The sequence below is a fragment of the Hypanus sabinus genome, chromosome 4 (genome assembly GCF_030144855.1).
Source record: "Hypanus sabinus isolate sHypSab1 chromosome 4, sHypSab1.hap1, whole genome shotgun sequence".
Taxonomy (NCBI): domain Eukaryota; kingdom Metazoa; phylum Chordata; class Chondrichthyes; order Myliobatiformes; family Dasyatidae; genus Hypanus; species Hypanus sabinus.
In genome coordinates, this window is record NC_082709.1 from 188676404 (window position 1) to 188704084 (window position 27681).

At 47.0% G+C, this 27681-nt stretch overlaps 1 protein-coding gene across 1 annotated transcript in view; it reads right to left on the bottom strand.

Annotated features, from left to right (window-relative positions):
• The window catches only part of LOC132393583 (cell adhesion molecule 2-like), a 225939-nt gene extending 198598 nt beyond the window's left edge, over positions 1-27341 (bottom strand). Inside the window, exons 1-2 of the mRNA XM_059969022.1 lie at positions 27285-27341; positions 27045-27194 (exon numbers count right to left, since the gene is read on the bottom strand). Coding sequence (XP_059825005.1) covers positions 27045-27194; positions 27285-27324 — 190 coding nt within the window. The 5' untranslated portion in view covers positions 27325-27341. The remainder of the gene's footprint in view (positions 1-27044; positions 27195-27284) is intronic.
• Positions 27342-27681: the final 340 nt, after the last annotated feature.

Consider the following 27681-nt stretch of genomic DNA (forward strand, 5'->3'; position numbering starts at 1 on the left):
GATCTGTGGTCAAACTGTCAGTTAAGAAACACTTGGAAAGGTACAGTACGTGGAGGCATGGGGTTAGAGGAACGCAGGAGGTTGGGACTAGCTGGGTGGGCACCATAGTCAGAAGGGACTGGTTGGGACAAAAGGTATCTGTGCAGCATGGTTTTGTGTCTGTAAACCTCTCCCCACCCATGCAGCTCATTAAAATGTGTGGACTTTGGGAGGTCGGCCTCTGAGGTGCTATGACCACATAATCAGCACCGAACCCTCCTCTCTGTCGACATCAAATGCTTGGTGCTCACAGTCAAACTCTGCCTCCCGCACTTACCCCCACTCTGGGGAGTCACTGACAAGCCATCCTTCGGGGGTGAGGGGTGGGGAGTTCCCCTCCCATCTGTCTCTCAAGTCAAGATGCCCCAATGATTCAATGAGATGGAATCACAGTGACTCTGCAACTGAATCTCCTAGCTCATGCTCAGTTTCCAGTTGTGAATTATTAATTCATAGCAAGGTTAGTTATGTTACTAGATTGCAGTAACCATGACAACTACTGCTCCACAATTCCCAGATTGCACAGAGTCTCTCACTTTGAATAATTATATTTTATCTCCAAGGCCAGTCAGAGGGTATTCGGACTGAACAATGCGAAGAAAACTCTCGCATGGAGATTTACAAGAGTGGTTACTCAGACTCTGTGAGGCTGATAAACTCAGCAAGAGTTGAGATTATCTGAGGGGGGGTTTCTAGCAGGAAAAAAATACAAGAATGTTGCTGGGACTTTAGGAACTGAGTTACATGGAAGTTTGAATAGGTTAGGCCTTTATTCCCTGGAGTGTAGGAGACTGAGGGGAGATTTGATAGAGGTATACAAAATTATGTGGGGTATAGATGGGGTAAATACAAGCAGGCATTTTCCACTGAGGTGGATGGGACTAGAATTAGAGGTCATGAGTTAAGAGTGAAAGGTGAATTATTTATTGAGGGTGGTAAGAGTGTGGAATGATCTGCCAGCAGATTTAACAAACACAAGTTTGATTTCACCGTTTAGGAGAAGTTTGGATAGGTACGGGGCTGTGGTCCAGGTGCAGGTCGATGGGATGAGGCGGAAACGGTTTTGTATAACCCCGATGGACTGAAGGGCGTGGTTCTGGGCTTGCTTTATGACTTCACAAGCCATCAGTGGGGTGTTCAGCGTGGCCTTCCCATTCCCCGACTCAGGCCAAGAGCAAATAGCAGCTAATTCCTGAAGCCCCCACATTGTAAACAGCCACATAGGAAGAGCCTCACCAGAAGGGCAAAGGGAGAACTCTTTCAAGGGTAATCTGGATAGACAAAATGTGATGGTGTGTGGATCGTAATGTGAGGTGTTAGATCATTGGGGTCATTGTGATAAGGAGCGTGTTGTGTCATGGTATAGAGGAGATGAGGAGTGTGTTGTGTCATGGTATAGAGAAGCTGGGGAGTGTGTTGTGTCATGGTATAGGGGAGTTGAGGAGCGTGTTGTGTCATGGTATAGAGAAGCTGGGGAGTGTGTTGTGTCATGGTATAGAGGAGTTGAGGAGCGTGTTGTGTCATGGTATAGAGAAGCTGGGGAGTGTGTTGTGTCATGGTATAGAGGAGTTGAGGAGCGTGTTGTGTCATGGTATAGAGAAGCTGAGGAGTGTGTTGCATCATGGTATAGAGGAGTTGAGGAGTGTGTCGCATCATGGTATAGAGGAGTTGAGGAGTGTGTTGTGTCATGGTATAGAGGAGTTGAGGAACGTGTTGTGTCATGGTATAGAGGAGTTGAGGAGTGTGTTGCGTCATGGTATAGAGTTGAGGAGCATGTTGTGTCATAGTATAGAAGAGTTGAGGAGTGTGTTGTGTCATGGTATAGAGGAGTTGAGGAGCATGTTGTGTCATGGTATAGAGGAGTTGAGGAGTGTGTTGCGTCATGGTATAGAGTTGAGGAGCGTGTTGTGTCATAGTATAGAGGAGTTGAGTGTGTTGTGTCATGGTATAGAGGAGCTGAGGAACGTGTTGTGTCATGGTATAGAGGAGATGAGGAGTGTGTTGTGTCATGGTATAGAGGAGATGAGGAGTGTGTTGTGTCATGGTATAGAGGAGTTGAGGAGCGTGTTGTGTCATGGTATAGAGGAGATGAGGAGCGTGTTGTGTCATGGTATAGAGGAGTTGAGGAGCGTGTTGTGTCATGGTATAGAGGAGTTGAGGAACGTGTTGTGTCATGGTATAGAGGAGTTGAGGAGTGTGTTGTGTCATGGTATAGAGAAGCTGGGGAGTGTGTTGTGTCATGGTATAGAGAAGCTGGGGAGTGTGTTGTGTCATGGTATAGAGGAGTTGGGTCACTGTTTGGGACTGCTACTTCAGAAAGCATCAGCACAGGGCCAAACTCACTGAATGGGACCATCTTGGGTGGGTATCTTGGTCAGTGTGAAGCAGTTGCATTGATCATTAAAGACTTCATTCAGTTAAAGAGCCATGAGGTAATGTTGCAGTTCTATAAAACCCTGGTTAGACTACACTTGGAATATTGTGTTCAGTTCTGGTTCTCTCATTATAGGAAGGATCTGCAAGACTTAGAGAGGTTGCAGAGGAGTTCTACCAGGATGCTGCCTGTCTTAGAAGGATAGGTTGTGTGAGTGGGGCTTTCTTTTTATAGAGCATAGAAATCTCCAGCACATTACAGGCCCTTCAGCCTACAATGTTTTGTCGATCGTGTAACCTACTCTAGAAACTGCCTAGAAGTTCCTAGCACATAGCCCTCTATTTTTCTAAGCTCCATGTACCTATCTAAGAGATTCTTAAAATACCCTATTGTATCCACTTCCACCATCACCACCGACAGTGCATTCCACGCACCCACTACTCTCTGAGTGAAAAACCTACCCTTGACATCCCCTCAGTACTTACTTCCAAGCACCTCAAAACTATGCCCCCTCATGTTAGCCATTTCAGCCCTGGGAAAAAGCCTCTGACTATCCACATGATCAATGCCTCTCATCATCTTATACACTTTGATCAGGTCACCTCTCATCCTCCATCATTCCAAGAAGAAAAGGCCAAGTTCACACAACCTATTCTCATAAGGGACACCCTCCAGTCCAGGGAACAGCCTTGTAAATCTCCTCTGCATTCTCTCTATAGTATCCACATCCTTCCTGTAGTGAGGTGACCAGAACTGAACACAGTAATCCAAGTGGGATCTGACCAATATCTTATTTAGCTGTAACATTACCTCAAAGCTCTTGAACTCAATCCCACGGTTGATGAATGCCAACACACCACAGGCCTTCTTACCAGCACTGTCAACCTGTGCAGCAGCTTTGAGTGTCCTATCGACATGGGCCCCAAGATCTCTCAGATCTTCCACAATGCCAAGAGTCTTACCATTAATATTATATTTTGTCTTCAAATTGGACCTACCAAAATGACCCACCACACTTATCTGGGTTGAAGTCCATCTGTCACTTCTCAGCCCAATTCTGCTTCCTACTGGTGTGCTGCTGTAGCCTCTGACAACTCTCCAGACTATCCACAACACCCCCAACCCTTGTGTCATTCTTTGTCTCCTCAGAACAAAGAAGGACGAAAAGGGACCTGATAGAGGTATACAAGACAATAAGAGGCATAGATAGAGTGGACAGCAGAGATTTTTTCCCAGGGTGGAAATGACTAACACAAAGGAGCACAACTTTAAGGTGATTGAAGTAAGAGGGGTTCAGAGGTAGTTTTTTACATAGAGGCTGGTGGGTATGTGGAATCCCTATCGGGGTGGTGGCTGAGGCAGATACATTACGGGCATTTAAGAGACACGTGGATGATAGGAAAATGGAGGGAAATGTAGGAAGAAAGGGTTAGATTGATTTTAGAGTAGGTTAAAATGTTTGCACAACATTATGGGCCAAAGGGCCTGTAGTGCACTGTAATGCTCTATGTAACAACATTTCTTTCAGTTTGTAATTCTGCCACTTGTGTGTGAAGGTGCTATGGAGTTGGTTCATAGACAGTAGTTGGGAGCTAGGTGAGGAAATCACGACTTGACCAATATTAAGTGGCTTTAGTGTCCTTGGACCTGTGAACAGAGAGGTGGAACCGTCCACCAGAATGCTGGTATAAAGTGTGTATTGGTCACTAACACCACTCACTATCAGGAAAATATCTTCTCTTTGTTGCTATCAGGGAGGAGGGGAAGTAGTCTGAAGACAAGCACTCAATGATTCAGGAACATCTTCTTCCCCTCTGCCATTTCTAAAATGACAATAGATCCAAGTACGCTACCCTATGCTACCATTTTTGCACAACTTATTTGTTTATGGAATTTACAGGAATTTTATGTCTCTGCACTGTACTGCTGCCACAAAACAACAAAGTTCACACCGCTCCTTTAGATATTTATAGACACAGTGTGGAGTAGGTCCTTCCTTTCAGCTGTGCCACCCAGCAACCCACCAATTAACCTACTGACCAGTATGTATCTGGACTTTGGGAGGAAACTGGAGCACCCGGAGGAATCCCACGCATCCCATTGGGAGAACGTACAAATGACATCAGAGCTGCTCTGAGCTCCAACAGCTTTGCTGCCTTCATGCCTCAGTCTAGGTCAATGATTGTGATTGTGGTTCTGAGTGAGCTCACTGTTGGAAATGGCTGGGCAGTTCCAGTAAAAACTGACTTGTTTGGGAATGTTGACTCCCAGGATAATGGGAATCCACTGGACAGAGATCAGCACTGGGCTTTGTGCCTATCCTTTCTACCAGGCAAGCCCAGCTTCCCAGGCCAAAGTAGACTGAGTCATAGAGTATCAGAAATGAGCAGCACAGAAACAGGCCCTTCATCAACCTATGCCTAGTACCACCAACCTGCACCAGGACCTATGTCCCCTTTTTCTAATGATTTGATTTCATTTTATACCAACAGAACAACTCCACCTCCTGTGCTTTGCTGCTTGTCCCTTTAATACAATGTGCATCCTTAGACATTAAGCTCCCATCTATAATCTTCTTTTATAACACCTTCAGTTCTGTATTCACCCTTCTCAAATTTTTCCACTTTTTACATTGCAACTCATGCTGTTGACTGCCATTTTGCCCTGTCAGCAGCCTCTCCTCACTATGCATTGCCCCTGTTTGTAAACCAGCTCCCTATGCAGAACCTTGTCATAGGCCCCATTCATGTCATTGGCACCTACATGGACCATGACATCTGGCTGTTCACCTGCTACTTAAGAATGCTGAAGATTTGATCCGAGATATCCTGGACATCTCTGCTAGAGCCCTGGCAATTTGTTAACATCCCTCCCAAAGGGTCTGGGGGAACACCTTGTCAGGCCCTGGGGATTTATCCACCCTGATTTGCCTCAGGGTAGCAAACACCTCCTCCTCTGTAATCTGTACGGCATCCATGAGTTGATGCAGTTTTGCCTCTCCTCTGTAGACTCTGTGTCTGTCTCCCGAGTAAAATCAGATGCAAATAATCCGGTTAAGATTCCCCCATCTCTTTCGGCTCCACACACGGATTACCATTATGATCTTCCAGAGGACCGATTTTATCCCTTGCAATCCTTTTGCTCTTAACGTATCTGTAGAATCCCTTAGAATTCTCCTTCACATTGTCTGCTGGAGCAATTTCATGCCTTCTTTTAGCCTTCCTGGTTTCTTTAGTGTTCTCTTGCATTTTGTGTGCTCCATAAGCACCTCATTTGTTCCTACTGGCCCATACCTGCTATGCACCTCCTTTATTTCTGGTAATCAGGGCCTCAGCACTAGGTTCCCTGTACTTAGTATTTTTACCTTTTATTCTGACAGTCACATACAAGCTTTGCACTCTCAAAATTTCATTTTTGAAGGCCTCCAACTTACCAAGTACACCTTTGCCAGAAAACAGCCTGTCCCAATCCACACTTGCCAGATCCTTTCTGATACCATCAAAGTTGGCCTTTCTCCAATTTAGAATTTCAATCTGCAGACCAGACCTATCTTTTTGCATATTTACTTTGAAACTAATGGCATTGTGGTCACTGAATACAAAGTGTTTCCCTACACAAAATTCTGTCACCTGCCCTGTCCCATTCCCTGATAGCAGATCGCGCACTCTCTCATTGGGACTTTTACATACTGATGAAGGAAACTTTCCTGAACACATTTGACAAACTCTATCTCATCTAATCGTTATACTGTATGAGAGTTCCAGACAAACTGTGGAAAACTAAAATCACCTACTATAACAACTTTATGTTTCTTGTAACAGTCTGTGAGCTCTCTACCACTTTGTTCCTCTAAATCCCTTGGACTGTTGGGTGGTCTGTAATATAGTGCCGTTAACGTGGTCATACATTTCTTACTTCTCAGTTCCACCCATAATGCCTCACTAGTCAAGTCTCCTGACGGAGCACTGCAGTCACATTTTCCTTGACTAGTAGCGCCACCCCTCCTCTAGTTCTGTCACGTCTAAACCAACAGATCCCCAGAATATTGAGCTGCCATTCCTGCCTCTTGCAACCAAGTCTCACTAATGGCTACAATATCATAATTCCTGATGTTGATCCATGCCCTAAACTCATCTGCCTTTCCTACAATACATCTTGCATTGAAATATACACAGCTCACGACATTAGTTGCACCAAACTCAACACCTTGATTCCTGACTTTGTCTGAGATCTGACCAACAACTGCCTCAACAACCTCTCCACTGACTGTTCTGGCACCCTGGCTCTCATCCCCTGCAAATCTAATTTCTAAAGGCGATGCCTCAAAAAGGCAGTATCCATCGTTAAGGACCCCCATTACCCAGGACATGCCCTCTTCTCATTGCTACCATCAAGAAGGAGGTACAGGAGCCTGAGGAAACACACTCAACATTTCAGGAACAGCTTCTTCCCCTCTGCCATCTGATTTCTGAATGGACGTTGAACCCAAGAATATTTCTCAGTATTTTTCCCTCTCTTTTTGCACTACTTACTTAATTCATTTTAAATGTATACTTCTAATTGTAATTTATAGTTTTAATTATCATGTATTGCAACATACTGTTGATGCAAATCGTCAAATAACATGCCAGTGATATTAAACCTGATTCTGATGTGGCATCCATGCCGGGACTACCAGACTCAAAAACCATTTCTTCCTCCAAGCTGTGATCAACAACCCCACCCACCCCTCCACACCCCCAACCACCACTACTTTATCATTTCCTGTCAGTCACCTTATGTACACACACTCCTGTGTCTAGTGTCACTTTGTGGATATACAATCAGGCTATGTACATAAGCTATCTTCTGTATTTATATTTATTGTGTTTCTATTATTACTGTGTTCTTTATCTGATTGTGTTTTTTGATCTGCATTAGATCTGGAGTAACAATTATTTTGTTCTCATTTACATTTCTGTAGTGGAAATGACATTAAACAGTGTTGAATGTTGGAATTCCATTTAAAGAGTAATATTAGCAAAGCAAACTGTGTTGTCAGAATATCTCCTGATGGAGCAGTTGTTGATGAAGTTAATCACCTTTGGAGAGAAGCAGTTTGGTGTTCAGTTGTTCCCCTCATTAAACCTCACAGTGAAATCTGCACATTCATGGTCCAACATTTCACCAAACTCCCCGTCTTTATACAAGTTTATCATCTCCAATAGCAACAAGATTATTCAAGCCACTCTAGTATTTAAAGAAAGCATCGTGTTCCGGTCTGGGAGGTAATATAAATAGGATCATTATAAAGGATGCACAGGGACTGGTTTAATTTATTTAAATTAACCACCAAAGATTCCAGCAAATTTCTACAGCTATACCATGGAGAACATCACAATCTGTTATGGAATCTTCAATGCACAGGATCAGAAAAAGGCAAGACCTATCATTACAGTGCATTTACCCTGTTTGTACCCTCATGATTTTATACACCTCTGAAGGGTTAACCCTCTGCTCAGATGAAGGATGGCCCAACCTGCTCGGCCTCTCCAGAACTCAGCCCCTGGAGTCCATGCAACACCTCTGTAAATCTCTTCTGTGCTCTTTCCAGTTTAATGGCATCTTTCCTATTGCAATGTGACCAAAACTTGCAACGTAACGTCCCTACATCTACAGTCAATGCTCTGACTGAAGAAGGCCAGTGTTCTTCGCCACCCTGTCTCCCTGTGATGCCCCATTCAGGGAACTGCCTCTGTGGAGGGAAATGGACACCTGACGTTTACATGGCCCAGTTTAAATATCTGCTTTCTCCGCAGCTGACTGCTTGTAGAAAGGCTGTCCGTCAGGACCATCCCGGAGGAGGTACAGGAGTCTGAGGACGCAGACTCAACGTTTTAGGAACAGCTTTTTCCCCGCCACCAGCATGTTTCTGAACAATCCAAGAAACCAGGAATACAACACTGTAAACACACGAGATTCTGCAGATGTGGAAATCCAGAGTAACACACACAACATGCTGGAGGAACTCAGCAGGTCAGGCAGTAGATATGGAAATGAACAAACAGTTGATGTTTTGGGTCGAGAGTCTTCACCAGGACTGGAAAGGAAGCCAGAGTAAGAAAGTGAGAGGAAGGGGAAGGAGGACAAGCTGGAAGGTGACAGGTGGGATGAAGTGAGAAGCTGGGAGGTGACCGGGGGAAAAGGTAAAGGGTTGGAGAAGAAGGAATCTGACAGGAGAGAAGAGTGGACCATGGGAGAAAGGGAAGGTGGAGGAGCACCGGAGGGTGGTGATAGGCAGGTGAGGAGCAGAGTTAAGAGGTCAGAGAGGGGAATTGAAGAAGAAAAAGAGGAAAATACTGGAATTTAGAGAAATCAATATTCTTGCCATCATCGCTGTTTGCACGATTTGCTTTTGTGTTGTATAGTAATGATTTTGTCTGGCACTATACTGCTGCCTCAAGGCAACAAATTTCACACCACGTGTCAGTGATTTACTATGATCTATCTTGACCGCACGGTCAGTTCCCACAGCCCTGCAGAGAAGCTGCCGTCATCACTATGTCCTTGGTGTTACATTGCCTGGGTTGAGTAGGGTCGTTGTCTTCTGCTGGCTAAATGTAGGCTCCTTCCCCTACAACAGCACAACAGGGCTTCCGTTCAGCCTGAGACTCCATACTTGTGACGCCTCCAGAAACTCCCCCTCAGCATCCACGTAAAAAGGAACAATTCTAACCAGTTCCCTGCGAATCATTCTTCACTGATTCCTGCATTGTGCTCACTGCCCAAAGCAGGCTTTTCATCAGGCGTATCGGAACGGGGTCAGCCCGGGCAACCTCACATCGGATCAGTGAGAAGAGAGTCTCACGTTCAGCCCGGGCAACCTCACATCGGATCAGTGAGATGAGAGTCTCACGTTCAGCCAGGGCAACCTCACATCGGATCAGTGAGATGAGAGTCTCACGTTCAGCCTAGGCAACCTCACATCGGATCAGTGAGATGAGAGTCTCACGTTCAGCCCGGGCAACCTCACATCGGATCAGAGAGAAGAGAGTCTCACGTTCAGCCCGGGCAACCTCACATCGGATCAATGAGATGAGAGTCTCACGTTCAGCCCGGGCAACCTCACATCGGATCAATGAGATGAGAGTCTCACGTTCAGCCCGGGCAACCTCACATCGGATCAGAGAGAAGAGAGTCTCACGTTCAGCCCGGGCAACCTCACATCGGATCAATGAGATGAGATCTCACGTTCAGCCCGGGCAACCTCACATCGGATCAGAGAGAAGAGAGTCTCACGTTCAGCCCGGGCAACCTCACATCGGATCAGAGAGATGAGAGTCAAGCAGACTTCAAGTTCTCTCTCTGGTACTTTGCCACCAAATTAAAGCTCCCACTCTGCCTGTAACTGCCTCTCCTCCTGCTCTTAGTGTGGCAGAATTCACACCAGCTGTCATCCCCCTCTCAGCAACTGCTTCCTGTCTTTCTCTGGCTCCCGTCACACCCTTCTCTGAACATCGCTTTGTAGTCCATGAGGCAGTTTTGAATCCTCGTCACAACGCAGAAACAGGCCCTTCGCTCAACTGTTTGCTGCCAACCAAGCTGACTCCTTCAGCTCTCTGCCATCTTCAATAGGATCCTTAACCAAACACATCTTTATCTACATCCCTCCCCCCCCACACACACACTCCGCTTTCCACAGAGATCACTCCCTTTTCCACTAATCTCCCTCCTGGCACTCATCCCTGCATGCTATATCTGCCCATTCACCTCCTCCCTCACCTCCACTCAGGGCCTCAAACCATTCTTGCAGGTGAGGCAACACTTCACTTGAGAATCTGTTGACGTTGTCTTTTGTATTTGGCGTTCTTGATGTTGCCTACTCTACAAAGGTGAGACCTGACACAGACTGTGGGACCACTTTGTCGAGCACCTACACCCCATCTACAAAAAGCAAAATTTCCTGGCAGCCGATGATTTTGATTTCTATCCCTATCCCTGTTCCATATCGATCTCTGCCACGATGAGGCCACTGTCAGGTTGGAGGAGCAACACCTCATACTCCATCTGGGCAGCCTTCAACTTGTTGACATGATGCTTTCTCCAACTTCTGAACTTTTTTCCTCCCCCTCCCCTCTCCTTTAATTTCCCACTCTGGCCTCTGACCTACCCATCACCACCCACTGGTGCCCCTTCTCCTTCCCTTTCTCCCATGATCAACTCTCCCATTAGATTCATTCTTCTCCAACCTTTTGCCTTTTCCACCTATCACTTCCCAGCTTCTTACTTCATCCTCTCCCCCACCTCCCGGCTTCACCTATCACCTCCCAGCTTCTTACTTCATCCTCTCCCCCACCCCCTGGCTTCACCTATCACCTCCCAGCTTCTTACTTCATCCTCTCCCCCACCTCCCGGCTTCACCTATCACATCCCAGCTTCTTACTTCATCCTCTCTCCCACCTCCTGGCTTCACCTATCACCTCCCAGCTTCTTACTTCATCCTCTCCCCCACCTCCCGGCTTCACCTATCACCTCCCAGCTTCTTACTTCATCCTCTCCTCCACCCCCTGGCTTCACCTATCACCTCCCAGCTTCTTACTTCATCCTCTCCTCCACCCCCTGGCTTCACCTATCACCTCCCAGCTTCTTACTTCATCCTCTCCCCCACCCTCTGGCTTCACCTATCACCTCCCAGCTTCTTACTTCATCCTCTCCCCCACACCCTGGCTTCACCTATCACCTTCTAGCTTGTACTCTTTCTCCTCCCCCCTCCTTCTTTTGACATCTTCCCCCTTCCTTTCCTGTCCTGAGGAAGGGTCTCAGCCCAAAACATTGACTGTTTATTCCTCTCCATAGAAGTTGTCTGACCTGCTGAGTTCCTCCAGCACTTTCTGTGTGTCGCTCCTTCAGCTACACTCACCTTTGTTCATACGCTTTATACCTTTTTATCCATATTCCTGTCCAAATACCTTCCAAACATTGTAACTATACCCATCTCGACCACTTCCTTGTTCCACATACCCATCAACTCCTCTCAGATCCCTTTTAAATCTTTCCCTTTTTATGTTAAACTACATTTGGAATATTGTGCTCAGTTCTAGTTGGAAGAGTGCAGAGGAGATTTAACAGGATGCCGGCTGAACTAGAGAGAATGTCTTATGAGGAAAGGCTGAGTGAGCTTTGGTTTTCCTCTTTGGAGTGAAGGAGGTTGAGAGATGACTTGATAGGGGTGCACATAGATTGAGTGACAGTCAGGCACCTTTTCCACACACACAAAATGCTGGAGCAGCTCAGGAGCTGCCCCTTTCTTTCCAGCCCTGATGAGGGCTCTTGGCACAAAACACTGACTGTTTATTCATTTCCATTGACGCTGCCTGTCCTGCTGAGTTCCTCCAGCAGTTTTTGTGTGTTTCTCAAGGTTTCCAGCATCTGCAGAATTTCTAGTGTCTATGATTTGACTTCTTGCTACAAAATTCAATAATCTGTTACCTCTTGTGTTTTTCACCTCAAGGAGACTCAGTGGAGCGGGCAGTATCTTTGGAAGGAACCGGACAATTGACATTTTGGAACGAGAACCTTCATTAAGACTTCATCAGATTTCTGGATGGTCCATGAACACTACCTCACTATTTATGCCCTTATTTTGTAAATATTACCCAGACTATTTTCTAAATGGAAAGAAAATTCAAAAATCAGAGGAGCAAAGGGACTTGGAAGTCCTCGTGCAGGATTCCTAAAGGTTAACCAGTAGATTGAGTGGATCATAAGGAAGGCAATTGTGATGCCGGCATTCATTTCAAGAGGACTGGAATATAAAGCTAGGGAGTAATACTGAGGCTTTATAAGGCACTGGTCAGACCACACTTGGAGTATTGTGAGCAGTTTTGGGCCCCTTATCTAAGAAAGGATGTGCTGACATTGGAGAGGGTCACAAGGAGGTTCACCGGAATAATTCCAGGAATGAAAGGGTTAATGTGTGTGGGTCTGTAGTTGCTGGAGTTTAGAAGAATGACGGGAATCTCATTGAAATGTATGAAATATTGAAAGGCCTAGATAGAGTGTATGTTTCCAATGGTGAAGGAGTCTCAGAGCCAAGTGCACAGCCTCGAAAGAAAAATCTCCTTAGAACAGAGATGAGAAGGGATTTCTTTAGCCAGAGGGTGACGAACCTCCTCCAGCTCTCTGAGCTGCTCACTACCTTCCCGATCAAAGCCATCCATATTCACCGTGCTGCCTTTCATGGGTTTCAGCTCAGAAGCTTTTGTATCAGGCTTCATCAAAGGTCTTTTGAAAATACACTTACAATGCAATAAAGTTAGTTAAAAATAAATAGGCTTGAACAAACCCGTGCCTGCTTTCCCTAATGAGTACTAATTGCTCAAATGGCCATTAGTTTTCTCCTTGATCGTTGTATCCCGCAGATCCTTATCAGTCACGATTACTGTGACTGGGCTGCAGTTGCTGTCTTGGAGTCATAGAGTCATAGATCACTACAGCATAGAAACAGGCCCTTCAGCCCATCTAGTTTGTGCCAAACTGTTAATCCATCTGGCTGCATCGAACTGCACCTGGACATATCCCTCCGTACCGCTCCCATCCACGTACCTATCCAAACTTGTCTTCAATGTTGCATCTGAGCCTGTATCTACCACTTCACTGGCAGCTCTCTCCACCCTCTCACCACCCTCTGACTGAAGTTTCTCCTTTAGGCTCCCCTTAAAAATTTCACCTTTCACCCTTAGTGATCTCTAGTTGTAGTCCCACCTAACCTCAGTGGAAAAAGTCTGCTTGCATTTACCCTATCTGTACTCCTCATAATTTTGTATACTGCTGTCAAATCTCCCCTCATTCTCCAGGGAATAAAGTCTTAACCTATTCAACCTTTCCCAATAACTCTGGTCCTCAAGCCCTGGCAACATCCTTGTAAACTTTTCTGCTCTTTTTAAATATTACTGATATCTGCTTCAAGACAGCACCAGCAAACAACACCAACGGCCACATCCTGCAGGCAGTTCATAAAACCACGTCTTTTTCTTCCTCTATCAAATATGATTCCATTGCTAAGCTGTGTGTGATTGGAGCCTGTGATTTATATTTGATGGTGTGATTTTGGGCTGATTGGGTGATCAGACGCTTTGCTGTCTCTGAGGGAGTTCGGTGAGGTAGGGAGCGGAGTGTGTGGTCCATTGCTTCTCTCTGATTGAAGCTGATGAGGATGAGAACAGAGGACAGGTGGGTGTCCAACGCCGTCTCCCTGTGTTTGCCCGGCCTTCCTCTCACTAGCTGCTGTTGGAGGAAAGTGCAGGGGCCTGGGGTTCCACATCGCAAGGATTGATCGGTGAGGCTCGAGGCTGAGAACAGAGGACAGGTGGGTGTCCAACGCCGTCTCCCTGTGTTTGCCCGGCCTTCCTCTCACTCTCACTAGCTGCCGTTGGAGGAAAGTGCAGGGGCCTGGGGTTCCACATCACAAGGATTGATCGGTGAGGCTCGAGGCTGTGGACTCATTTGAGGGCTTTGAGGTTCATGGTGCATGTGTTACTGGATTCTGGTTATGTTTTTTTTGCTGTCCTGGGTGGTTTGATCATGGCAATCTGTGAGGACTGGGGCTCCCTGGCCTGCCGTCAGCTAACAATGCTGAACTGAACTAAACTGAATACTTCTGGACTCCTGGTTTGATGTTGAAATTCTATGTGTTGTTTGATCGCTTTATTCCGTTTGCACAATTTGTTCTTTTTTCATGGGTTGAGTGTTTGATATTTTTCTAGGAATGGGTCTCTTTGTTTCGTGGCTGCCTGTGGGAGAACAAATCTCTGAGTTGTATTCTGTATGCGTACTTTGATTATAAATGCACTTTGGATTTTGATATCTTTTCTGTAGGTGGATGACAAGAAATGCACACTCTACTCCACGTTAGGCCTCACCAATGTCTAATACAACTTCAACATAACACCTTATAGTCAATACTTTGATTAATGAAAGCCAATGTTCCCAAAACTCTCTTTACGACCCTATCTACCTGTGACGCCACTTTCAAGGAATTATGGACCTGTATTTCCAGATCCCTCTATTTTCAAGCACTCCTCGGTATCCTACCACTCACTGTGTAAGCAGAGACTCAGTAGCGATCCAGGTAACCTATCCACAACTTCAGTCCATTTGCCATTTTCTCTCACAGTGCCTGCAAATTACTCCCCAACAGGATACAATCCAATTCCATTCTGAATGTGTGACCCAACACAGACTAGGGATTACTTCGCTGAACACCTTTGGTCTGTCCACTACAAATGGTAGGATATCCCTACGGCTACCCATTTCAATTAGACTTCTATTGCCGTTCCAACATATCGGTCAATGGCCTCCTCTACTGCCGCAAAGAGGCCACATTCAGGTGGAGAAACACAGTTGGTACTCTCTCTGGGTAGCCTCCAACCTGACAGCATGAACATCAGCTTCTCTGACTTCAGTTATTATTCATCAATCCCATTCTCCCTTCTTCCATTCCCCATTCTCACTCCTTCTCTTCTCCTCACCTGTCCATCACATCATCTGGTACCACTCCCCTTTTTTCACATGGTTCACTCTCTTCTCCAATCAGGTTCCTTCTTCTTCACCCTCTGCATCTTCCACCTATCCCCTCGCAGCTTCTTACTTTATTCACCTAATTCCCTATTCACTGACCTTCCCCCTCATCTGGTTTCACCCATCACCTGCCAGCTTGCACTCTTATCCCTCTCCCCAGCTTCTTATGTCAACAAATGCTCACACATTTCTAGAGATGTACTGTGAAGAACATTCTGACTGGTTGCAACACTTTCTGGTATGGAGGGGCCACTGCACAAGATCAGAAATATTGTGCTGGGCCAGTTAAACTACCCACCATCTTAATGACCTATCCGTCTGCCAAACGCTGCCCGAACCGAGCCACCCGTTTTAAACAGTGTGATGTTTGCAGAGCCCAAGGTGCTGTTCAACAATGAGACTGCCTATCAGCCTACTGTTCATCAGAACTACTGTCATCTGGGCCCTGCACAGCTCCCTTATCTTTGAGAGTCATGAATCAGGCCCACATCGCGACCAGAAATACTTCCAAATGAAGCAGCGACATGACAATAATGTTCAATCTCTCTGAGTTTGAGAACAAAATTCCATCTCTCACTCTCACAGAACCTATCGCAATAATTACACATTTTTACTTTGGAATCTCCTCCCATTGCCATACGCAAATTTTTGTGTCAGGGACACACAACATATCATACCAGTTCAACAAAGGAGCAGGCTCTTCGGCCCACAATGCTGTGCAGAACCAATTAAATTAGTTATCAAATGGCCAACTAATCTCTTTTGCCTACACAACGTCCATTTCCTTCATATCTGTTTCCCTATTTAATTATCTCTTAACAGTCCCTAATGTATCTGCCTCTACCACCAGCACAGGCAGCGCATTCCAGGCACCCATCACACTCTGTGTAAAAAAACTTGGTCCTCACATCTCTTTTTCTATGAATATGACTCTGTGATTCTTGTTATACCACAGGAGCGTCCTGGTAAACCTCTTCTGCACCCTCTCCAGAGCCTCAACATCCTTCCTATAATAACCATATAACAATCACAGCACGGAAACAGGCCATCTTGGCCCTTCTAGTCCGTGCCGAACACTTACTCTCACCTAGCCCACTGACCTGCACTCAGCCCATAACCCTCCATTCCTTTCCTGTCCATATACCTATCTGATTTTACTTTAAATGACAATATCGAACCTGCCTCTACCACTTCTACTGGAATCTCATTTCACACAGCTACCACTCTCTGAGTAAAGAAGATCCCCCTCGTGTTACCCCTAAACTTTTGCCCCGAATAGTGACCAGAACTGTACACAACACTCCAGATGTTGCCTGACTAGAATTTTATAAAGCTGCAAAATAACTTCCTGACTTTTGAACTCAGTGACTTGAATAATAAAGGCAGGAATGCCATATGCCTTCGTAACCAGCCTATCTACCTGTGTAGCCAGTTCCAGGGAGCTATGAACCTGGATCCCAAAATCCCTCTGTTTATCAACACTGTTAAGGATCTTGCCATTAACAGTGTACTGTCTCTTTACATTTGACCTACCAGGGTGCAACATTCTTCATTTGGCTGCGTTAGGCTCTATCTGCCATCTCTTTGCAATTACTACAAATGATATTGTACGGTATTCTTTGCCAGTCTGCCAAGCTATCCACTACACCACCAATCTTTGTATCATAGAGTCATAGAAAAATACAGCACACACCATGACACCCCATCTCCTGTACTCAGTACTTTGATTTATGAAGGCCAACGTGTCAAAAGCTTTCTTAATGACCCTTTCTACCTGTGATGCTACTTTCAATGAATTATGGACCTGTATTCCCAGATCTCTTTGTTCTACCATACTCCTCAGTGCCCGACCGTTCCTGTGTATGACCCACCCCGGTCGGTCCTGCTGAAGTGCAACACCTGGCACCTGTCTGCGTTCAATTCAATCTGTCATTTTTAGACCATTTTTCCAACTAGTCCAGATCCTGCTGCAAGCTCCGAGAGTTTTCCTGAGATTCTATCCAACTTCACCACCACTGATTCATTGGTCAATATCTTCCAGGATTATCCCTGGTTTCCTTCTTGAATAATGGGACATTATAGGGTAAATGTCAGAGGTAGTTTGGTTTTACACAGAGTAGTGGGTGCATGGATGCCCAGGATGATGGTGGAGGCAGATATGTTGTTGATGTTTAAGACTCTTAGACAGGCACATGGCTGAAAGGAAAATGGGGGCTCTGTGGGAGGGAAGGGTTAGATTGATCTTGGAGCGGTTAAAAGGATGGGACAATATCATGGGCTGAAGGGCCTGTCCTGTGCTGTAATGTTCCACGTAAATCCCTTGCTTTATATTCATTGTCTCTGTTGATGAAGCCTGTGGGGTGGTGGCACAGAGATACGTTTCTACCGAAGGAGGTGTAAGGTGCTTCTCCCCTCCACTAACCTGCAGGAACGTATAGCACCTGCTTAACCCTCCATCAGGGTCATGTGAACTGTGAGAGCAGGTGATGGATGGCCGTATGAACAGCTGGTGCTTATCACAAGTCCTGATATGTGACGCCAAGTAGACAATCTCTGAATATTAATAAAATACTAATGATAACATCATTCAGCATGGTTTCTGTAAAGGGAAATCCTTGAGGAAGTAACAAGCAGGGTGGACAAAGGAGAGGCTGTGGATGTCATTTACTTAGATTTTCAGATGGTATTTGATAAGGTGCCTCACAAGAGGCTACTTAACAAGATAAAATTCTATGGCATTACAGGAAAGATACTGGCATGGAGAGAGGAAGGGCTGACAGGCAGGAGGCAGCGAGTGGGGATAAAGATGGCCTTTTCTGGTTGGCTGCCAGTGACTAGTGGTGTTCCTCGGGGTCAATATTAGGACTGCTACTTTACACATTATTTGTCAGTGATTTAGATAGTGAAATTAATGGCTTTGCGGCAAAGTTTGCGGATGATACAAAGATGGTGGAGGGGTAGGTAGTGCTGAGGAAGCAATGCGATTACAGAAGGATTTAAACAAATTGGAAGAATGGGCAAAAAAGTGGCAGATTGAATACAGAGTTGGGAAATGTATGATAACGCATTTTGGTAAAAGGAACAAAAGTGCAGACAATTATCTAAATGGGGAGAAGGTTCAAACATCAGAGGTGCAGAGGGACTTAAGGGTCCTGGGGCAAGACTCCCAGAGGTTAATTTACAGGTTGAATTTGTGGTGAGGAAGGCAAAGGCAACGCTGGCATTCATTTCAAGGGGAATAAAGCTGAGGCTTTCTAAGCCACTAGTCGGCCACACTTGGAGTCTTGTCAACAGTTTTGGACCACATATCTCAGAAAGAATGTGTTGTCATTGGAGAGAGTCTAGAGGAGGTTCACAAGGATGATTCTGGGAATGAAGGGGTTAACATATGAGGAGCGTTTGGCAGCTTTGGGCCTGTACTCACTGGAATTTAGAAGAATGTGTGGGGAGCTTACTGAATGTTGAAAAGACTAGATAAGGTGGATGTGGAGAAGATGGGGGTATGGTGGGGGTATCCAGAACTAGAGGGCACAGCCTCAAAATTGAGGAGTGACTTTTTAAAACAGATGTAAGGAGGAATTCCTTTAGCCAAAGAGTGGTGAATCTGTGGAATGCTCTGCTACTACTGTGGTGGAAGCCAAGCCTGTGGTTATATTCGAAGCAGAAGGTGATAGATTCCTGATTGGTCGGGGCATCAAGGGATATGGTGAGAGGGCAGGTGTATGGGGTTGAATCGGATCCAGAATTGGCCATGATGGAATGGCAGATCAGACTCGATGGGCTGAAAGGCCTGATTCTGCTCCTATACCTTATGGTCTGGAGATAATGGTTGGAGTCACCTGCCTGGTAAAGACACAGCCCAGAAGAAGGCCAAGGCAAATCACTTCTGCAGAAAAATTTGTCAAGAACAATCATGGTCATGGATAGAGGGAAAACCATGACCGCCCACGTCATGATGACGAAGCCTGGGCCTCCATACCTCCCTCTGGAACAGGATCCTTAACTTCCTCTCCCAGAGACCGCAATCTGCGCGGATTGGAAATGCCATCTCCTTCTCACTATCAGCGCTGGCGCACCTCAAGGATGTGTGTGTGGTCCACTGCTCTATTCTTATCACCCATGACTGCATGGCTAGGCACAGCTCAAATGCCATCGACATGGACTTCCTGTCAGAACGGCAACAGGTGGTAAGAGAGAGCTCCCTCAGCTCCGCCCCTCTGACCTTCAACACAGGAGCCTCCTCCTCTACTCTCTGTGTACCCATGACTGCGTCGCCACCCACAGCACTAATCTGCTAATGAAATTTGCTGACGATACTACACTGATTGGCCTAATCTCAAATAATAATGAGGCAGCCTACAGAGAAGAAATCATCACCCTGACATAATGGAGTCAAGAAAACAACCTCTCCCTCAATGTCATAAAAACAAAGGAGCTGGTTGTGGATTACAGGAGGAATGGAAACAGGCTAACCCCTATTGACATCAATGGATCTGGGGTTGAGAGGGTAAACAGCTTCAAGTTCCTCGGCATCCACATCACCGAGGACCTCACAAGGTCTGTACACACCAGCTGTGTGGTGAGAAAGGCACAACAGCACCTCTAATCTCAGACAGTTGAGGAAGTTTGATATGGGCCCCCAAATCCTAAGAACTTTCTACAGGGGCACAATTGAGAGCATCCTGACTGGCTGCATCACTGCCTGGTATGGGAACTGTACCTCCCTTAATCACAGGACTCTGAAAGAGTGGTGCAGACAGCCCAGTACATCTGTTGATGTGAACTTCCCATGATTCAGGTTATTTACAAAGACAGATGTGATAAAAAGGGCATCATGGGCACCAGCCTCCCCAGAAGAGGACACCTTCAAAAGGTGATGCCTCAAAAAGGTGGCATTCATCATTAAGGACCCCCCCCCACACATCACCCAGGGCCTACCCTCTTCTCATTGCTACCATCAAGGAGAGGATACAGGAGCCTGAAGACAAACAGTAAACATTTCAGGAATTGCTTCTTCCCCTCTTCCACCAGATTTCTGAATGACCAGTGAACACCACATCACTTATTTTTGTTCTCTTTTCACACTACTTACATAATTTAAAAGTTTGTATATATTTCTCACTTTAATTTATAGTTTCTAAACTATTATGTGTTGGAATGTACTGCTGCCACAAAACGACATGTTTCACAATGTATGCCGGTGATATTAGACCTGACTCTGATTGTAACTCAATGTCAGTTTGGAAGATCTATATGTGACCAGAGCTCTGGCACAGGGCCCTCGAGAACAAGACCACTCTGACTCCCTGGCAGAGAGAATCACCTCACACCTGTCACCTGTGGTCACCTGTCAGGCTAGTCAGTGTCCTCTCAGACCAGCACCCACTTCATCTTGCTCAACAGAAGGAAAATTTAAATAAGGCAACCAATATATTGTACAATATTTTATTTACTTTGTTCATTTTATTTTGCGATACAGCGTGGAGCACGCCCTTCTGGCCCAACAAGCCAGGCTGCCCAGAAACCAACTGAACCCCAATCTAGCAACACACACAAAATGCTGGAGAAACATCGAAGGGTCTCGGCCCAAAACGTCGACTGTACTTTTTTCCACAGATGCTGAGTTCTCCCAGCTTTCTGTGTGTGTTGCTCGAATTTCCAGCATCTGCTGATTTCTTCTTGGTTGTGGTTTGATTATCCCTGGCCTAATCGCAGGACAATTTACAATGACCGTGGGAGGTAACTGAAGTACTTGGAAGAAATCCACGTGTTGACGGGAAGAACATACAAACTCCTGATAGAGAATGCTAGAATAGAACTCAAAGCTTCAACACCTCGAGCTGTAGTAGTCTCACGCTTACTGCTATATTGCTGTGGTGCTTCTTCTGACATAATTCTTCTTTCACTAAAGCAGTTATATTCTGGCACCAGCAGGAGATCGAAAGGAGATGGAATTAACTCAAACTCTCCAGACTACCATTCATTGTGGTTCTATATCAGGGCTTCCCAACCTGGGGTCCACAGAACCTTCGCTTAATGGTATTGGTCCATGCCATAAAAACGGTTGGGAAACCCTTTACCTGTAAAGACAGCCTCAGACCCAAATTTGATGGGCAAAATCCATGGTGCAGTCCAGTTAACTGTTGATGTTAGTGGCTGGGTTACCTACAGGGTACCAGCCGAATCTCAATCTAAACAGCTGTAAAACTAAAGTCAGAAAGCCTGCAATATTAAAGTGTAGAAATGTTGTACATTTGAATACTGTTTGATGGCTCTGGGCCAGTACTCTGTGCAATTAGGGAAAATGAGGGGCAATCTCATTGAAACCTATCAAATGACGAAAGACCTTGATAAAGTGGATGTGGAGACATTGTTTCCTGTAGTGGGAGAGTCTATGAACCAAGGACACATTCTCAGAATAGACAGGCATCCATTTAGAACGGAGGTGAGGAGGGATATGGGGACAAGGCAGGGACTAGGTATTGATAGTGAATGATCAGCCATGATCTCAGAATGGCGGTGCAGAATTCGAGGGGCCGAATGGTCTACTTCTGCACCTATTGTCTATTGTCTATTGAATAGAGAGTGGGGAATCTGGAATTCTTTGCCACAGGCAGCTGTGGAGGCCAAGTCTTGATGTATATTTAAGGCAGAGGTTGATAGATTCTTGATTGGTCAGGGCATGAGGGGATATGGGGAGAAGGCAGGAGATTGGGGCTGAGAAGGAAAATTGGATCAGCCATGATGAAATGCCAGAGCAGACATGATGGGCCAAATGGCCTAATTCTGCTTCTATGTCTTATGATTTTATGGTCTTATAAAGCCCTGGATTAGTTGGCAGAAAAGGTGCCTGTCAGGAGTCTTCACAAATGAACAGGTTCCAATGAAATGTGTGTGTGAGGGTGTTGACACCAGAGCCAAAGTAGATCTGGTTCCGGCTCCCTCCTCGTTTACCCAATGCTTCATTGTCAGGATAAAAATAACAAACGACCAGCAGCTTAGTGACAACAGAATTGCAATCATACCGAGGTTCCACATTTCATAAAAATGCATCAGCTCACATTTTAACAACCAAGACTGAGGACTCTTCCCTATGCACACTTCAATCGACCCTTGCTTGAGACCCAGATTATAACCAGTATGACTGCTGCTCATGTACCAGGTTATTAACGTGCTTTCTGAAGCTTCAGTGTCTTCTTCCAAGGTATCTGGGCTCATTAGTGGAGGTGGGGCTGGAGAAGGGGGAATCTGATAGGAGAGGACAGAAGTACGTGGGAAAGAAAAAGGGGGAGGAGTACCAGAGGGAAGTGACGGGTGGGCAAGGAGATATGGTGAGAGAGGGAAAAGGAAATGAGGACTGGTGAAGGGGAGTGGGGAGCAATTACCAGAAGTTTGAGAAATCAACGTTCATGCCACCAGGTTAGAGACTACTCAAATGGACCATAGGGTGACCTCAACAGACTCACAGGTGAAGTGTTGCCTCACCTGGAAGGACTGTTTAGGGCCCTGAATGGTAGTGAGGGAGGAGGTATAGGGGAGGTGCGGCACTGATTCCGCTTGCAAGGTAAGTGCCAAGAAGGAGATCAGTGGGGAGAGTCGAATGGACAAGGGAATCGCATGGGGAGTGATCCCTGTGGGAAGCAGAAAGTGGAGGAGGGAGGGAGAGGAACGAAGTGCTTGGCGGTGGGATCCTGTTGGAGCTAGCGGAAGTTACAGATAATTATGTGCTGGAAGTGGAGGCTGGTGGAGCGGTAGGTGAGGACAAGAGGAACCCTATCTGTGGTGGGGTAGCAGGAGGATGGAGTGAGGGCAGACGTGTGCGAAATGGCAGAGATGTGGTTGAGGGCAGCATTGATGGTGGAGGAAGGGAAGCCCCTTTCTTTGAAGAAGGGGGACATCTCCTTCGTTTTTGAATGAAAGGCCTCATCCTGAGAGCAGATGCAGTGGAGATGGAGGAACTGAGAGAAAGGGATGGCCTGGGTGGGAAGAGGTATAGTTCAGGTAGCTGAGAGAGTCAGTAAGTTTACATCAGTAGATAAGCTGACTCCAGGGACAGGGACAGAGAGATCGAGACAGTGGGGGTGGGGGGGGGGGGTCGGAAATGGACCAAGTATATTTGAGGGCAGTGTGGAAGTTGAAGGCAAAGTTGATGAAGTCAGCAAGTTCGCATGGGTGCAGGAAGCAGAACCAATGCAGTCATCGATGCAGCATAGGAAAAGTTGGGGAGTGATACCAGTGTCAGCCTGGACTGTTCCACGTAATAAATGAAAAGGCAGGCATAGATGGGACCCATGGTAGTGCCCATTGCTACACCTTTTGTTTGAAGGAAGTGGAAGGAGCTGAAGGAGAGAATATTGAGAGTGAGGACAAGTTCCGGCAGATGGTGGAGCGTGGTGGTGGAGGGGAACTGGGGTGGTGGAGGGGAACTGGTTGAGTCTGGTGTCCAGAAATAAACTAAAGTTTTGAGGCCTTCCTGGTGGGAGATTGATGTGAATAGGGACTGGACATCCATAGTGAAAATGAGACGATGGGGGCCAGGGAACTTGCAATCATTGAAAGGATCCAGAGCGTGTGAAGTGTCATGGATGTAGGTGTGAAGGGACTGGATCAAGGGGAATAAAAATGAGTTGAGGTATACCTGGTAGAGCTGCCCCTACACCTCCTCCCTCACTACCATTCAGGGCCGCAAATAGTCCTTCCTGGTGAGGCAAAACTTCACCTGTGCGTCTGATGGGGTCATACACTATATCCCATGTTCCCAGTGTGGCCTCCTGTGTATCAGTGAGACCCAACGTAGATTGGGAGACCGCTTTGCCGAGCACCTACACTCCATCCATCAGAGAAAGGAGGATCTCCCAGTGGCCACCCATCTTAATTCCACTTCCCATTCCCATTGCCTTCCTTTATTGTCGCGATGAGGCCACACTCAGGTTGGAGAAACAACACCTTGTATTCCGTCTGGGTAGCCTCCAACATGATGTAATGAACCTCGATTTTTTGAACTTCCAGTAATGCCCCCCGTTTCACCAATCCCCATTCCTATTTCCCTCTCTCACCTTATCACTTTGCCCATCCATTGCCTCCCTCTGGTGCTACTCCCCCTTCTGTCCTCTCCTATCAGATTCCCCCTTCTCCAGCCCTGTATCTCTTTCACCAATCAACTTTCCAGCTCCTAACTTCACCCTATCCCCTCCCAGTTTCACCTATCATCTTGAGTTTCTTCCTCCCCTCCACTCACCCTCTAACTGTGTCACCTCATCTCGTTTTCTTTACAGCTGGAGGGTCTCTGGCTGAAATGTTGACTGTACTCATTTGCATAGATGCTGCCTGGCCTGCTGAGTTCCTCCAGCAATGCCGGATTGAACTCCATTTGCCTCCTCTCAGCCCAGCGTCCCATTGTGAACTTAGACAACCTTCTATGCCATCCACAACTCCACCAAGCTTCCTATCAACTGGAAATTACTAACACACCCTTCCAGTGCCTCATCCAGGTCATTTATAAAGATCACAATGAGCAGGGATCCCAGAGCCTCTGGTCACCAACCCCCCAGGTAGAATATCGTCCATCCACAACTCCCCTCTGCCTTCTGTGGGCAAAACAATTCTGAATCCATGTAGCCAAGCTTCTCTCGATCCCATGTCTTCTGACTCCGAATGAGCCCACCATGGGAAAGCTTGTCAAATGCTTTACTAAAATTCATCTACACAACATCCACTGCTCCCCCTTGTTTTGTCACTTCCTCGAATAACCCAAGCAGGCTTGTGATGGATGATCTGACCCTCACGATGCCATGATGACTGTCCCTGGCCAGAGTATGCTTGTAAACTCTGTCTCAAAGAACACCACACTGAAGCTAGATTCACTGGTCTACAATTCCATGTTGACTATTCTTCACCATAGACACTACCTGACCTCCTCTCAATCCCTCTCCCCGCCCTCCCACTCTCTCTTCCCTCCACCCATCCCTCCCCCACCCTCTCCTCTCTCCACCCCTCCCTCTCCCCGCCCTCTCACTCTCTCCTCTCTCCACCCATCCCTCTCCCCACCCTCTCCTCTCTCCACCCCTCCCTCTCCCCGCCCTCTCACTCTCTCCTCTCTCCACCCATCCCTCCCCCACCCTCTCCTCTCTCCACCTATCCCTCTCCCCACCCTCTCCTCTCTCCACCCCTCCCTCTCCCCGCCCTCTCTCCTCTCTCCACCCATCCCTCCCCCACCCTCTCCTCTCTCCTCTCTCCACCCATCCCTCCCCCACCCTCTCCTCTCTCCTCTCTCCACCCATCCCTCCCCCACCCTCTCACTCTCTCCTCTCTCCACCCATCCCTCCCCCACCCTCTCCTCTCTCCACCCATCCCTCTCCCCACCCTCTCCTCTCTCCACCCCTCCCTCTCCCCGCCCTCTCACTCTCTCCTCTCTCCACCCATCCCTCCCCCACCCTCTCCTCTCTCCTCTCTCCACCCATCCCTCTCCCCACCCCTCCCTCTCCCCACCCCTCCCCACCCTCTCTTCCTCTCCTCTCTCCACCCATCCCACTCCCCAACCTCTCCCCTCACTCATCTCCCTACTCTCTCTCCCACTCCTCACCCTCTCCCTCCTCTCATCCCCTCCCTCTCCCCACCCTCTATCCCTCTTCCTTCCCTTCCTCCCCACCCTCTCTCTCCCCTCACCCATCCCTCTGTCCACCCACTATCCCTTTCCCCTCATCCATCCCTCTCCCCGCTCACTATCCCTCTCCCTCACATCCTCTCCCTACCTTCTATCCCTCTCCTCTCACCCATCCCACTTCCCACCCTCTTTGTCTCTCCCCCTCAGTGCCGTCCACTTTCGGCTGCCTGGTGTTCCACACCCCCTGACCTGTCGGACCCGGAAAGGGTGGGAGGTGTCGGGAGCTGACCCACAGGCTTGGCTCCCCATTCAGAGGAGAGACTGCCTTTTGTTTTCCCCTTTTCCAAAGGGGTTTTTCAATTTGGATTAAACCAATTCCAGTATCATATTATCACACTAATCCACCATTCACATTGTTTACAGTCAGCAAATACAAATTACAACAGAGTCGTCTCTCTCCAGGATGAACCTGAGTCGCTGATGGGGTCCACAGGTCTCAGAAATCTCCCCCATGGATACCCCAAGGTCCACACGGTCGTGGACAAAACCCCGGAAGAGGAGCTGGCAAGGAATCCTTGACTGTCCCTTTGTCTGGACCTCTGAATGGGCAATTTGGTCAGGACCAGGAGCCTGGGGGCCCCCCACTGGTCGGGGTCAGCTGTCTACGTGGTATGGAGCTTCCATGTTGCAGGCTCGTCCTCTCCACGCAGCTGAAGAATCCAGAGACTGATAGAGCTTGGCAGCAGCAGCGTTACAGGAGTTGAATTTAACACGGGACTGCCTTGGGGATCCAGCTCCGGATTTTCTCTCGGGGTTTACTCCTGAAGCTTTCCCCATGAGTGGGTTTAGCCAAAAGGCAGCGGAGGACTGAGTCTCCTAGATGAGCCGTCAACCAGGGCTGAGGGCCCCATCTGCCCGAAGTGACTGGTTATAAGGCACCAGTGACCTGCCTGTGTCTTCTCCTGTCGGTGGTAAGCCAGGAGCTGGATGTGATTGTTAGAAGCTATTTGAGTATATGACAGGCACATCTCTGGGCGCTCATCCCCACTAACCCTAAACCCGACAAGTTTGAGCCCAAAGCTTAGGCCAGGAACCCAAAACCTAGGCCAGGAGCCTAAAGCCTAGGCCAGAAGCTTAAAATCAACAATTCAAAAGTAGCTTCTTTTTTTGTATGGTCAAATATGATGGCAGAACATAGTATTAATGGTAAGACTCTTGGCAGTGAGGAAGATCAGAGGGATCTTGGGGTCCGAGTCCATAGGACGCTCAAAGCAGCTGTGCAGGTTGACTCTGTGGTAAGGAGGCCTACGGTGCATTGGGCAAAACTCTTAGGTATACATGTCGCTAGTATGCCCAAGACTTTTGCACAGTACTGTATGTTTTGAAATGGCCTGCTGCTGGAAAGCAAAAGATTTTACAAACTACGTCAGTGACAGTAAACATGATTCGCATTCTGATTTTGGACATTACCTTTCTTGTCGTCGAAGTAGAGGGTCTGCTGTGCTGGGTTCGACCACTGGAGGGAGGTGTTGTCATTCTGATCCACCTTGCAGGTGAGCGTTGCGGTTCCACCCTCCACTGCTGTCACGTTCTGGGTCAGTGGGGACTGTGCCTGGCTACCTGTGAACAACCGAGAGAGAAATTGAGAGGGTGAGACCAGAGACTCGCAGCATGTGAATTTGCAGCCCTGAAACCACATTGCCTCCTTACTCAATTCACAATCTAAACTGTCTTTTCCAGCTGTAGACATACAGGGCTATATTTACATTTTATTAGGCACACCTGTACACCTGCTCATTAATGTAAATGTCTAATCAGCCAATCATGTTGCAGTAACTCAATATCTTAAAGCATGCAGACATAGTCAAGAGGTTCAATTGTTGTTCAGACCAGACATCAGAATGGGGAAGAAATGTGATCTAAGGGGCTTTGATAGTTGGTGCCCGACAGGTTGGTTTGAATATCTCAGAAACTGCTGATTGCCTGAGAATTACACACTCAACAGTCTCTAGAGTTTACAGAGAATAATGAAAAAAAAACCATCCAGTGAGTGACAGTTCTGTGTGTGAAAACACCTCGTTGATGAGAGAGGTCAGAGGAGAATGGC